This window comes from Bos grunniens, chromosome 14 (genome assembly GCF_055505025.1).
Source record: "Bos grunniens cultivar Pamir isolate PY7600 chromosome 14, Bosgru_T2T1.0, whole genome shotgun sequence".
Classification (NCBI taxonomy): domain Eukaryota; kingdom Metazoa; phylum Chordata; class Mammalia; order Artiodactyla; family Bovidae; genus Bos; species Bos grunniens.
This window is the reverse complement of record NC_141178.1, coordinates 21,869,523-21,884,811: the sequence shown is the minus strand read 5'-3', so window position 1 is coordinate 21,884,811 and position 15,289 is coordinate 21,869,523. Positions and strand designations below refer to the sequence as shown.

Below are 15,289 nucleotides of genomic sequence, written 5' to 3'. Positions count from 1 at the left end.
AAGCTTGACATAAGGTTAGAATTTTCAGGTCTACCTTTTTCGTGTAGTCGCAGTATTGGTAGTATACTCAATTCAGTTTCTTTGCAAGCCTCTTGCAATCTCTGTAAGCCTCTCGCCCACTTTCTCAGGGATAACGGAACTAACACCTCCAAAAAGGCATATGACACCTGACTTACACTCAGACCAACTGAGAAAACTAGGGTAAAGCCATATATTAAGTATGGTAGTGCTTAATTTCTTTTTCTGTCTTTTAGGCTAAAAGACAAAAATTAGTTCCACCATTTTCAGAGAACTTCATCATGAACTCCAAAGAAGTATATGGGCCTTTCATTGGAGATCAGTTTATTTGATATGAGCAGACACTGAGAAGGAGGTACAAAATAAGAAAACAAAAATAGTCTAGCCAAGAGATAAACAAATATACAAATGATTACAATGACTAAATGTTACAATTAGAGGAAATAAAAAGTACTACATGAGCTTAGAAATTACTACAAGGTGAAAAGAGTCGAGATCCCTGAGTGGCCACGGGTGATAACAGCTGATCTTTGCTTCAGCTCTGGATCTGAAACCCTCTCACCTACTCAGTATTCCCCAGAAGTATCCCCTCTGTTATTAAAAAGGCAAAAACTCTTCTTTGACTCTATTTCTTCCAAGCTATAGTCCTATTTTTTTATTTTCTTTTTTAAATCAAAATTCTAGAAATTGTTTTTATTTGCACCAACACAGTAGTCATCAGTCATATGTGCCTACTTAAATTAAAATTATACAAATTTAAAATGTATTAGTTAGTCACAGAAGCCACATAGAAAGTGATCAAGAGCCACATGTTGTATTGGATAAAGCAGATGCAGAACTTGCCAAAAAGCTAACAGTTCTATTGAACAGTGCTAGTCTAGACTATAACAGAATAATTAAGAATGAAGAATGAATATACTGCCTGCATTTCAATCCCAACTTTGACCCTCACCAGTTGAGTAAACTTGGGGAACTTACTCTTTTTGCCTACATTAGTTTCCTCATCTGTAAAATGAGGGTAATAGTAATTAATTCTTTCTTCATAACATTGTTGTGTGACTTACATGTAAAGTGCCCCCCAAAACTGCCTAGCACGTGAAAGTGCTCCATAAGTATTAGGTGTTAAAAATTGCTTTAAAGGATCAGTCGCATTTGTTTATTTTTAATTGATTCTATTCACTCATTTTATTTTTGGCTGCACCAGGTCTCTGCTGCTGTGTGCAGGCATCCTCTCATTGCTGAGAACAGGGTCTACTGTGTCGAGGTGTGTGGGCTTCCCACTGAGGTGGTTTCTCTTGCTGGGGAGCAAGGGCTCAGCAGTTGCTGCACACAGGCTCAGGTGCCTGGCGGCATGTGGAATCCTCCTGAACCCACTGGCAGGTCAGGGAAGTCCATGTGTTATAACTTTTATTCTGGAAATTATTCTCACAGTCTCTACCTCCTTTCTCATTTTTGTTAACCTGCTTAAATCAGGCTTTGTCCTCCATTGCAAGGTTTGTCAAGGTTTGCCAAATTCCTCCATCATGTGAAATCCAATGGTCAACTCCCAGTCTTCACCTTATCTGAATTACCAGAAGCACTTGACAGAGGTGATCATCTTCCTTAAAATAGTTCCTTCCTTTGGTTTCTAAGATACCATATTCTTCTTTTTCATTTTCTCAAATGGCTGCTCTCTCTTTAGTTTCCTTTAATGGACTCTTCCTGACTTCTAAATGTTGGTATATAACATGGCTCTGTTTTTATTATAGTTTTCTTCTTGATTCAAATTACACTAAGCAATATTATCTAGTGCCACAGCTTTAAATATTACCTGCTGATTACTCCCAAATTACATGTTTAGCTTGACCTACTAGACTACAGTTGCATATCTAATTAAACATATAACTGTACTTAGATGTTTAATGGGCATCTCAAAATCAACATGTCTAAAATAGAATTCCTGATTCCCCATATGAGGCTGAATTTGCTACTGATAGCTTACATCTGCAAAGTGATTTTTAAGTGCTGAAAGCACTTTCTTATACATTTAAAGTATGATCTTATAAAAACCCTGTTAGGACAGCAGGTGTTAATTCCATATGTCAGATGAACATTCTATGACTCAGATATGTTGGGTAGGTTTTTTTAAGAGGCCATATTTGATATCTTATATAACCCAGGGTAAGCAATAGCAACCAAGTCTCCTTATTCACTCCATGCACTTTCTACAAGGTTGTGATGTTTAGCAAGATATATTTAAGCTTTAAGAATGGCGAGTTTCCATTTAGCAGTCAAAGGATACAAAATAGCACGGGGATAAAAGAGAGATATGAGTTAGCTACTATGTGTATGAACCAACATATCTCTATAAATGGTTTCCCCTTCACCAATTATTATTTATGTATGATTACTGATATAATTCAGAATAATTTCAACATTCTTTAGAAAGATACTATTTTGCTGAGCTTTCTACTCTTCAGAAGTCAAGCAAGCAGTCTTTATCTCATCTTGAAAATTCATACTGGTAAAATGATATTTAATTTTATGATGATAAATATCATTTTAAGAAGCTGAAGGCATTATGTATGATATATCATTCATTAAGTGATAACTCTACAACTTAAGTACATGCAGATTTCCACAAAGAGGCCAGGAAAATCAAAACAAAGGATCTAATGTAAGATCCAGCATCACAAATCCATTCATTGTTTTAGATAATGCTATCATATGATCAAAGTTTAGGTAATAAATTTGAAGATTTCAGTTTTAAACACTGTTAGAGCTTATTACTGTATTTTTAAAGAAAAGACAACATAAAAATCTTACTTGAAACATATACACATAAATACAGAATTTAGAAACCCAATGAAAGTTTGGAGTTCAATAATTACCAAACTATCTCTGTTGGCTATTCTACAGTTAAACTTGGGCTTTAAAGTGAGAGATACTCTGAATTCTATTGTCAATACAGGTCAAAGCTATACAGTGCGCAGATAGGAATAATTACATATTTTAAGACGATAAAAATTTTAACCATTACAATGTCACTGAATACCAATGAAGACCATAACAAAAAGAAACACGTTATTTTCTGCTATGCTATATATGTAAAAAGGGGCTATAGGATATAACAAGGAAAAACTACATTTTTAAAATCTGCCAGTATCACAGTGTTTCTGAAGATAAAAACCAAATCAGTGTATGGTCAACAGAGCTCTATCATTAAATAAAATACTGTCAAGGAAAGATATATGGGATATTAATGCCCAAACTACAAAGAATGAAATTGATCATTGAGAAATACTGACCATTTTCTCTTCAAATCTACATTCTTAGTTTCTGTGACACAGCTCTCTTATAGTATTTGTTCTTTCTTCATGGTAATATCTCCTTGGTCTTCACCGGCTCCTCTTTCTCTGTCCAGTTCTAAAAAGTTAATCTTGCACAAAGTATTTTCTTCATCTACTGCTCTTTTATCTGTAGTGTTCTTTTTGGGCAATCTCACCCATGTTCATGGTTTCAAGCAACCTCTAAACTTTATGATTCTCACATTTATATCTCTGGTTCTGACATGAGCTTTAGAAGTATGTATTTAAATATGTTCTAGACATTTCTACTTGGATATTACATAGATATCTCAGATTCAAAGTGTCCTAAATTGAAGGACTCACCCTTCTTATCCCAACCTACTCCTTCTTTTATGCTTCCAATATCCATTAATAGCACTATAACCATCCATCCGTGGATGCAAGCCAGAAACATGAGAATCACCTTAGAATCTTCTCTCCTTCACCTCCCCACATCAAACCCATCACTAAATTGTGTGACTGACTGGCCTCAAGGTATGTGGGATCTTAGTTCCTTGGCCAGGGATCAACACTGCACATTCAGTATGGGAAGACAGTCTTAACCACTGGGCCACAGGGAAGTCCCTGACACAGGATTTTGAAGTAATCTGTTTAAGTATATATCTTCTACTAGAGTATAAGCAATTCAGGTTATAAATGATTTCTGAATCATCTGTGTTCTCAATTTGCCTGGCACACAATAAGTGTTCAATATTTATCCAAAACCCTCAAATGAACAGAATTAATTATTTAGTTTAACACCACATATTCTCTAGCTTGTAGTCTTATTAGAGTCTATTTTAGGTTCTTCATTTAAAACAATTAATAGACTTTATTTTTAGAGCAGTTTTAGGTTTACAAATGTAAGTTTTAAATAGAAAAATGCAATAAAGTTCTAACTGCTAGAGAAAGAAACCTCTCAACTTCAAAAGGCCAACATCTATCATTTTAGCACAACACAGTTAATTATGTATGTATAAATATTAGCAATTAAAAAAGTCATTTAGATATGATCTCTCTGTCCATACACTAAATCCCTAATTCTATATTAAAACACAAAATAACATTTTAAAACACTAAGTAAAAAATTAAACTCTAAATTAACATTGAACATAAATTAAAAATTAAACATTAAATAATAATTCTAACATAATCACAGTAAATATAGTAAGTTACAATCAGGATATAGGGAAGCCATCAAAATCTTATTTCAATATAATATTATTATATAAGGCTCAAAATCCAGAGTCACTGGTATAGTTTGTAAAAACAAGATTAGGCGGGTCCAGGAACTAACGTACCCTTAAATTCTTCTGTGTTGCAGACTTATGTCCTGACTTCTCTGTACCAGAACCATAGTATTCAGACATAAATGAGATTTAATCCATTTGCCTATAATTTATTTGCTGTAAAAGAAACACCACATTACATGCTTTTGTTTGTGTGTTAAGTAGAAGATATGCTATTATTTCCCAGATACCAGGGACTGAATGTTTAATTATCAACACCCATTTGAAAAAAGACATTGCTTTGACTCACAAATAAATTCTTAATTGCTAACAGTGGTTTTTCTGAGTTAGGAGGGTGGTATTTAATTTATTTTTGCAGATGTGATTTAGAGACTGAATTTTCGAATAGTAAAGCTTTGAATATCTTCCCCATCAGCAGAAAATTCCTCCACCCCTGCAGCTGGAGAATATTGCTGCTTGAAATGTTAACCGGGAAAGTAAAAACTGCAGTGAGGAAATTGATACAACTGGTAAATGCTGCTTACAAACTGAAAAAGAAGTTAGGTTGTCAGCAACAAAAGAAGTATATTATTCACACAAAATATGTGGTGTCATCTTCATCGTGGTAACTTGCTGGGAGTGGAAATTAACTTGGTGGGTTCCAACTTGAGGAACCTAAAGAAAAGCAAATATCTCACAGATCAGAGCACCTTTGCAAAAGACCAGAAACAAATCAGGGGGACCACAGCTGAGCTCCTCCTTGAGGAGAAAAGACGTGAAGCGCATGTCAAGAACAGTAACCAAGGTTCACTTCCAAGCAGGTTCGCTCATCACTGAAAAACAAAGTCATGGTTATATTTTCAGAAAGGTCCACTAGCTTAAAACGCCCCTTTCCTTCTGGTACTTGTCATCATCCACACATTACTGAGGCCGAATGAGTAAGAGAAAAGATTATGTGTTTTAATTACAACTCAATTAGGAAGTCAACAGTAACATAAAAATGCCTACCCGTTTGGCTGAGCTGAGAAGCACTGCGGCTCTTCCGGGAAAGACCAACGATAGCTACCATTTTGGCCCCAATGCTAGAGCGTCGCTTCTTGCTGCTGGTGCCCAAGGCACCCACTGCGGTGTCCGACTGGCTGCCATCATTCTTCTCCAGCGAGCACATGTCTCCGCTGATGCTGGTGCTCTTGGTCATGTTCTTCCCTGAGATGCCCATTTGTCTGCTTTGCATTTTGGATGTAAAGACACTGTAGGCCCATGGATCATTAAAAGTGATGGCAAGAGCAAAAAGGAAAAGACAGAAAAAGGTATTTTAGATGAAATAGCTGGAGTATAATTCAATTATAACATTAATGGGACATGTTTTTAGGATTTAAAATTTTTCAAACACCATGGTCTTGAATGGGTTTTACTATTCAGGGCCAACCTTAACATAAGTATCCAAAATCAGATATGTTTTCATTTCTGCTTTCAAAGAAGACACTGGTATGCATGGCCACAGTGGGGAGAAAAAAAGATCTGTGAAAAATAAGTGGGCTCATTTAAGAGAATACACTGTCTTACAAGTGCAATATGCTTTAAGGCAGTCATATAACAAAAAACAACAACAAAAAGAAGTTTCCAAACCATTCTTCTCTAATTTGCTTTACTACAGCTATCAAAAAGAAATTTGATGACTGGGGAAATTTTACAAAAAGATGGCAAAAATGACAGCATCTACTGCTGAGTAGCTGTTTAATTTTCTCATTTTATTAATAAGATTTTTCTAAACCTTGTTAAATTTTCTAACAAGGATTGATATTTTCATTAGTTTTGAATTAAAAATAATTTATTTCACTTTACATTTTCATATTTATTGATATGTCTATATTCCAAAAATGAAGGAAAGATTTTCCTCTTGTATTCATTTGAAAGAAAGAAAAGTCATTAGCAGTTTTCTATACCATATGGTCCAGAGAAGGCGATGGAGAAGTACCCCATTCCAGTGCTCTTGCCTGGAAAATCCCATGGATGGAGGAGCCTAGTGGGCTGCAGTCCATGGGGTCGCTAAGAGTTGGACACGACTGAGCAACTTCACTTTCACTTTTCACTTTCATGCATTGGAGAAGGAAATGGCAACCCACTCCAGTGTTCTTGCCTGGAGAATCCCAGGGATGGTGGAGCCTGGTGGGCTGCTCTCTATGGGGTTGCACAGAATCAGACACGACTGAAGCGACTTAGCAGCTTACAATATGGTCAGAAGGCAATAATTTTTAAACAGTTTTTTTCCTCTATCTAGAGTAATATTTACCGAAAAGTAAGGACTAGGAATCAAACCTGGGCACCCCTGGCATGGAGTCCTAACCACTGGACTGCCAGGGAATACCTAACACGTTAGTTTAGGTATTAACCTATGTTCATTTTCTCCAAGTATTTAAGAGGGAAAAGACTCAGTGTGAATTTCTTAAAAAGACAGTAGAGTGTACTATTTTATCATTCATATTAGTTTTAAGAAGAAATGAGGCACAAACAGACCAAGAGATAGCAAGAGAGGAGACAGTGTATACCCTTCTATGGTGACACAAACTAATCATTTTCAAGTTTGTTTGATTTTGCTATTTTTCAATAAGCAACTATAGAATAAAGTAGAAAGAGTTTGGAGGTAACAGATGGGCGCTACAATTCCAGCTTTATTGCTACTTAACTGACTTCCTTCAGAAAGTTTATTGCTTCTACTTGATCCTCAGGGTCCTCATTTATAAGAGAATATTTCACTGTAGCTTCTTATTTTAAAGAATAGACATAATAAGATTAAAATAAAAATTCAATAAATAGAAATGACAGCAATTAGGGAATATAGACAATACATAAAATAAGGCTAAAGCCCTTCAACATATATATGTAAATACTTAAAAGCATCAAAAAATAATCTTTATGATTATAAATTTTAAGACTTTGGAGAGTCAAATGTCTAAAATGGTTTTCATATAGCCAGCGTTAGGTGGCTATATGCAGGGTGGACTACACTGAGAGTCAGGAAATCTGGATTTGAATTTTGGCTTTCCTGACTAATCTTAGGAGAGTTGTTTCCCTTTCTGGAACTTAACTTCCTCATTTAATAAATGAGAAAACTTAAGCACTAAGCAGAGTAGGAGACACATAAGAGCTCCAAAAATTATTCTCTTCCTCCTTCTTATTATCTCCACCACCGCTACCACCATCATCATCCATTAAGCATCAATTAAACATGTTGAACTGCAATATCTATAAGGTCCCCTTTAATGATGAAACACTTTGCTCCCAGAGTATATCTTGTTTCATGGATTCTGGGCAAATGAACATAGAAATACAACATGATTTTAAGGTATGCCATCATCAGAAAAGGCATGGCATAGTCTAGAAAAGTCAAAGTTCAGTCAACACTAAGGCTTTCAAAATAATATATGTTCCATAGTCACAATAACTAGTACTCTTGTTTTGTAGGAACTTTTATCCCAAGCATACTTTTCTAAAAGAACCACCTACTACTACCTACCAAGGAAGTTAAAGATACACTCTCAAAATATTATACCTTGTGACTTTTGCATTTTAATTCTCATGGTTGGATATTAGGGCATAAAGAACTTAGCCAAAACCAATCAGGATATAAAATACTAACTGAAAAGATAAACAAGTTTATAGATAAATGTTTTACTGATTATTTGGTTTTAAAGAAATGTACTTCTCTTCAATCTAACACCTTTGATAATGCATTATCTACAAGAAGGGTTATTAATAGTTTTGTAAGATGGATCTACTTCTCATCCCCTTAAAACAGAGATCATCAGGATGAGTTTGCGTAGTTGCTCTTCAGTGCCAGGTTTTGAAGGGAGGGTGACTGAGTCTAGGGTATCGCTATTGCTTTCTTCTACTTTCCTCACTTGGCCATCACCTTAAACTATACGCAAACAATACTGCAAGCAAACAAGCTATCAACCAACATATTAAAAGTCTTGTGACTCTTTACTTATAAAATATTTCATAGTAAAGAATCTGTAAACATGGGTGATCATTTGGAATACTTAGTGGTTAAGAAAACACAGACCCTGTCATTATATTATTACTTTAAAAGAGAACATCTGTAAGGGTCTGGTAACAAGGTAAATTACCAATGTTGCTGGTGGGAGTATCAGTGATGTATCTCTGAAAGGCACCATGACAAAATGTATCAAAAGCGTTTAAAAAACATGCCTATCCTTTAACCTGTCACTTTTACTTTCAGGATTTACCCTAAGGGAAAACAGCAATGATCATAGATTTAGCAAGAATACTATTTACTGCAGAATTGATTGTAATAGTAAAACACATACACACGCAAAGGCAAAACCCCCAGAAATGTCCAATGGTAGAGGACGTTTAAATAAGTCATGTCCATCAATAAAATAGAATATACCTTTGAAAATGCTGTTGTAAATAAATATTTATTAACATAAAATATGTTCTTGATATGGGAGAAAGGGTGAGAAAGCAGATATCTGCAGTTTAGGTTTGGCTGGCACACATACCAAATATGGATTCACTCTACCACTAGGGCACACAAGCAAATTCAAATCCCAGAGTGACACAGAGTCACAAACAGAAAAGAAAAGAAATTCATATAAATAGAAATAAACATATCTTGCTAAACTGGGTAGTTCAGGAAACCTAGATTCACAGATGACTCACTAGCTACCAGCACTAAAGGAATAAAGGGAATGTAAAGAAAAATAAAATATGTTTCAGATGTTTATGTTCTCGGGAAAAGAAGTACAAGTGTATACAGAAAGAAATCTAAAGGATGTACTGTGAACAGTGTAAAGTGGTTTTAATTTTCTCTGGTTGGTATTATGCTTTTTAAAAATGTTCTTTTTTTTCTATTTTGTTTTTTCCAAAATGAACATAAAAGTTATCGGTAACCGGAAAAAAAAATTAAAACAATCAGACAAATGAAAAAAGCAAAGCAGGACTAAAACAACTCAATTTGCATAGTTCATTCCATAGGCTAAAGGCACAGCATGGCTTTCAAGCTAATTCCATGAGATTACTACACACTAATACTGGGCACTGATACAGGATGCTCAATTCCAGAAAGAAACAGTGTTTTCACATTCTGAATATGGTTTTATGCATGTTTCTGATTTTTGGCATTGGAAAATAATGAAAAAGTTTATATATGTAGTAGTCTTGAAATATGAAAAATTGTCAGTACAAGCAATTAACTGTAGTTGTTTAAAGTTGTATCCTGAAAGATTTTTTAAAGGGCAAATCTCGTATCACCTATAATTAGGAGAAAGGATTTCTTTGGAAGGAATGATGCTAAAGCTGAAACTTCAGTACTTTGGCCACCTGATGCGAAGAGTTGACTCATTGGAAAAGACTCTGATGCTGGGAGGGATTGGGGGCAGGAGGAGAAGGGGACGACAGAGGGTGAGATGGCTGGATGGTGTCACTGACTCGATGGACGTGAGTCTGAGTGAACTCTGGGAGTTGGTGATGGACAGGGAGACCTGGTGTGCTGCAATTCTTGGGGTCGCAAAGAGTCGGACACGACTGAGCGACTGAACTGAACTGAATGAAAGGCGATGAAATACTTATAGTCTCCAAAGACTTAATTAGCGTATTTAAGGGATTATAGCAGTTACTGATTAAACAAAATGTTTATAGATAAAAACTATTCATTAACAGGTTTAAATGAGTACAACTAAGTAGTTCGGCTGTTAAGATAACAAGCAAACACAGGACAAAGATAAACTCTTGAGTTTGTGAGAGTACAAACATAAGAGTAACATTGTAAATAAAATACACAGTCATGAAAAAATATTTCATCATATTGAGAGGTGGGAAGGTGATCAGGAGAGAACCTGCCCAAGGAATTAGAGACTGGAGTGACTCAGAATTGTTATGAATGAAGTAGAGAGGGCCTACCAGCTCCCAGAATGGAGTATGAGAACTGCAGCGCAGGGGCAGAAAAGACACTGGAATGGGACTATTTATAACATCTTAGGCTAGTAAATGGTGCTAGAGAAGACTGCTGCTGCTGCTGCTGCTAAGTCACATTAGTCATGTCCGACTCTGTGTGACCCCATAGACGGCAGCCTACCAGGCTCCCCCGTCCCTGGGATTCTCCAGGCAAGAACACTGGAGTGGGTTGCCATTTCCTTCTCCAATGCATGAAAGTGAAAAGTGAAAGTGAAGTGGCTCAGTCGTGTCTGACTCTTAGTGACCCCATGGACTGCAGCCCACCAGGCTCCTCCATCCATGGGATTTTCCAGGCAAGAGTACTGGAGTGGGGTGCCATTGCCTTCTCCGAGAAGAGGACTTATTTCACCACAAAAAATATCTGCAGCCCACCAGACTCCTCCGTCCATGGATTTTCCAGGCAAGAGTACTAGAGTGGGTGCCATCGCCTTCTCTGCTAGAGAAGGCTGGGAGGATGTAAAAGTTAGAAGACAACAGGAATAATGACAGAGTAGGGAAAAACCCCACAGAGATGAGCCAAAATCCCAACCATTATGCAACCTTGAAAGCCTTAATTCTCTTTCTTGTATTCTTGGAGGCATGTGCCAAGAGCTAACTGAATACCCACCACTACAACTCAGACGCGACTGCACCCATTGTGAGTCACTGAGTGGATATCTGGCTTTGGAGTGCCATTTCTTGATTCTGGCATATACCTTGTGGGGAGGGGGAAAGGAGGATAACAAACTCTGCTAAAACCCTGCTCTTCACCTCATCAAGTATTTTTTCTGTATTAAATATTATTTCCTTCCTAAAATGTGGAATTCAAAATGATTATGATCCTACATTATAATTTAATAGACAATATTTCATTTACTCAAATGACCATCTACAATTTTAGGCTAGTGAAATAGTAACCATTTATTCAAATGTTTATTGCATATATATTCCCACAAATGCAGGGATACAAGAATGGTATGACATAGGCTCTTTTAATTAATGTACTCATAGATATATCAGCATGTAAAATGCAAATATGGCTGCATGAGAATGTTTAGAATTAAGAGTCCAATGACCAGTTCTAATGTCATTAAACCTTAATTAAGTTAGATGATCAAGAAAAGATCTCTCTCTGAGGAGTATAAAAAAACTGAGTTCCTCATGCTAATTCTTTGATTCCTAGAGATGACCAGAATTTGAACATTTGGTATTTTTAACAATAATTCAGGTACTGTATATAAATACATTCTATCAATGCACTATAATGTATCAGTATATTATCTAAGTGTACTTGAGTGTGTGTATTTGTCTATGCTACAAAGTTGATGTCTAGAGTTAGGGAGGAATATTTAGCTAATCAACAGATTGTTTTTTAGTCAAAACATCTTCCCTGACTATATCATTAGTAATGAAACTGTGTTTAATGTTCCTAAGTCTTGGCTCTCAGGATAGGAAGCAGTGCCTTGCTGATTAAAGAGCTGATCCTTGCTTATCTGGAATGAGTGGAAATGAGTCCTATCACTTTTGGGCAGAAGCATTTGATTGGTGGTGTTCAACTCCAACTTCCCTTTCCCTCTGCTGCTGGGACTGTGAAAGACAGAGCCTCTATCGGACCGAGCCCCTGAGTGACTATAATTTTTGTTGATTATGCAACTAAGAATTCAGGGTTGTTTATAACAGCAGCACAATTTAATATGTCTTGAATAGCAAAGTCAGGAGAGATTGCCTATGAAAAAATCAATTAGGAGTTTATAGCCTAGCAAATCCCATGGATGGACGAGCCTGGTAGGCTGCAGTCCACGGGGTTGCTAGGAGTCGGACATGACTGAGCAACTTCACTTTCACTTTTCACTTTCATGCATTGGAGAAGGAAATGGCAACCCACTCCAGTGTTCTTGCCTGGAGAATCTCAGGGGTGGGGGAGCCTGGTGGGCTGCCGTCTATGGGGTCACACAGAGTCGGACACGACTGAAGCAATTTAGCAGCAGAGCAGCAATAGTTCTGGGAAAGGAAATAGGAACTTAGGCTACTCCATTGCTACTACTAATGGAAAACAAAGCTAATGTAAAAGTTATCTAGAAGGAACCATCTATACAGCTTAGTATCTGGACCTAAGAATAAGATATAATCATAGCTCAAATTGATAAGCATTTATTATATTCCAAATGCTTGTCCAAGTGCTTTCTATGAATTAACTCATGTAACTGTCTTAAAGAGGACTTTCATAGTGGCTCAGGAGGTAAAGAATCTGCCAGCAATGCAGGAGATCCAGGTTTGGTCCCTGGGTCGGGAAGATCCTCTGGAGAAAGCAATGGCAACCCATTCCAGTATTCTTGCCTGGGAAATTCCATAGACGGAGGTACAGTCCATGGGGTTGCAAAGACTCAGGCATAACTGAGAGACTAACATTTTCACTTTCAATTCTCTTAAAGAAGAGAAAACGGAGGCCCTTAGAGAGTATAGTGTTTGCCAAGTGGTACTGATTTAGGAAACAATAATCAACACTGGACCAGTGGAATTTCCTGATGGAGAGGTTCAGTGGAAGAACTAAAGAGCCTCTTGATGAAAGTGAAAGAGGAGAGTGAAAAAGTTGGCTTAAAGCTCAACATTCAGAAAACTAAGATCATGACATCTGGTCCCATCACTTCATGGCAAATAGATGGAGAAACAGTGGAAACAGTGGCTGACTTTATTTTTTGGGCTCCAAAATCACTGCAGATGGTGATTGCAGCCATGAAATTAAAAGACGCTTACTCCTTGGAAGGAAAGTTATGACCAAACGGGACAGCATATTAAAAAGCAGAGACATGACTTTGCCAACAAAGGTCCATCTAGTCAAGGCTATGGTTTTTCCAGTAGTCATATATGGATGTGAGCGTTGGACTATAAAGAAGGCTGAGTCCCAAAGAATTGATGGTTTTGAACTGTGGTGTTGGAGAAGACTCTTGAGAGTCCCTTGGACTGCAAGGAGATCCAACCAGTCCACTCTAAAGGAGATCAGTCCTGGGTGTTCATTGGAAGGACTGATGTTGAAGCTGAAACTCCAATACTCTGTCCACCTGATGCGAAGAGCTGACTCATTTGAAAAGAGCCTGATGCTGGGAAAGACGGAAGGCAGGAGGAGAAGGGGAGGACAGAGAATGAGGTGGCTGGATGGCATCACTGACCTAATGAACATGAGTTTGAGTGGACTCCGGGAATTGGTGATGGACAGGGAGGCCTGGTGTGCTGCAGTCCATGGGGTCGCAAAGAGTCGGACACAACTGAGCGAATGAACTGAACTGAACTGAACTGAGGTTCAGTAGGAGCAGGCGGTACACTCAGGCCAAGTGCTCAAGGGAACAGTCAGGGCTAAACAGAGAGAACCAACAAGTATTTGAACAGGAGAGGACAGATGAAATTAGGACAGCCTAAAAATTAGGATGGAAATGGTCTTTCCATTCTTGAAAGTGAAAGTGAAGTCGCTCAGTCGAGTCGACTTTCCACCCTTCTTGGAGGAGGAAATGGAAACCCACTCCAGTATCCTTGGCTGGAAAATTCCATGGACAGAGCAGCCTGGTAGGCTGCAATCCATGGGGTTACAAAGAGTCAGACATGACTGAACAACTGAGACACGCAAGAACAAAGGCAGGCTAAGAGGGTAGAAAGAGAGAAATGAAAAAGATTGAAATGATAGTCCAAGGATTACTTATATTTAAAGATCAGGAAAAGAAGAGTGACTGAGGTGAATAGAGATGCATTTTTAGAAATAAGAATAATAGTATAGAGTCAAATTCCACAGAAGACAAGAATGAGGTTCAGGAAAGTTGTAGTGGTCAAATGATACAGAGTTAATTACCAGGAACAGTTAAGAAAAGCTACAGATTTAGAGGTGTGGAGGACACAAATGACCCTTAAGAAAGCAGCTACTGAAATTCCTTCAAGATGGAGAAATACATGAGTTTAAAAACATGAATGTTTGATTTAGAATATTAAATTTTTATGCTGCGAGGAATTCTACTAAAGGGGAATAACAGGAATTCATCTGTGTATCTGTTAAATAAAACTGTCTTACCAGAATTTCTAGAGGGTTACCAGAAATGTTTCTTTTACTCATTGGTCCTCTTTTTCCTAACTTAGCCAATGAGGTTAAAGATCATTGTTAAGGTACTTTTAAACTCTGGATTTTTATGACCGTAATACCTCCGTTGAAGTGGTTTTTTAAATTAATCTCTTTCAAATTTTCATGGTTCTTTTTTTTTTTTAATTCAGCTTTGCCTATTGTTCCCCACAATTTTCCTTGATATATATATTTTTTAAGCAAAAACATGTCTCACTTCACAAGTTTTTAGAATAAATTTCATAATTCTAATCCATCAACTTACCATATATATAAAATCTCCTTTAATTTTTCTATTGGGCTTCCCTCATAGCTCAGTTGGTAAAGAAGTTTTCTATTATTTCATCTGAACTTTTCAGCTAACCTCATTATTTCTATATATAAATCTTTTAGGCAGAAGTATACTTCCCTCTGGCTTATTTTCATGTTAATTTGTTGTTGTTAACCACATGATTACATGGTACTTCTCAATAACAGGAAAAAGAAAAGCTCCATGATAAATTATCAGAAGGGACACTCACTGACCTATTACTTCAAGGATAAATTTACATATTTTACCATTCTTACTAATGTCAAAGGAACACTAAGAGTTAAAATTTTGTGAAAAAAAGTGAGAACTTGATTTATTCTTGCTAATCATGCAGCTCTGTAATCAGTGT

The 15,289-nt window shown here is 36.9% G+C and overlaps 1 protein-coding gene across 14 annotated transcripts in view; it reads right to left on the bottom strand.

Moving 5' to 3' along the window:
- Positions 1-15,289, bottom strand: part of RIMS2 (regulating synaptic membrane exocytosis 2) — a 605,965-nt gene that overhangs the window by 89,546 nt on the left and 501,130 nt on the right. For all 14 annotated transcript variants that reach the window (XM_086336253.1, XM_086336255.1, XM_086336266.1 and 11 more), the window contains one exon: positions 5,582-5,823. In XM_086336253.1, coding sequence (XP_086192379.1) covers positions 5,582-5,823 — 242 coding nt within the window. The remainder of the gene's footprint in view (positions 1-5,581; positions 5,824-15,289) is intronic.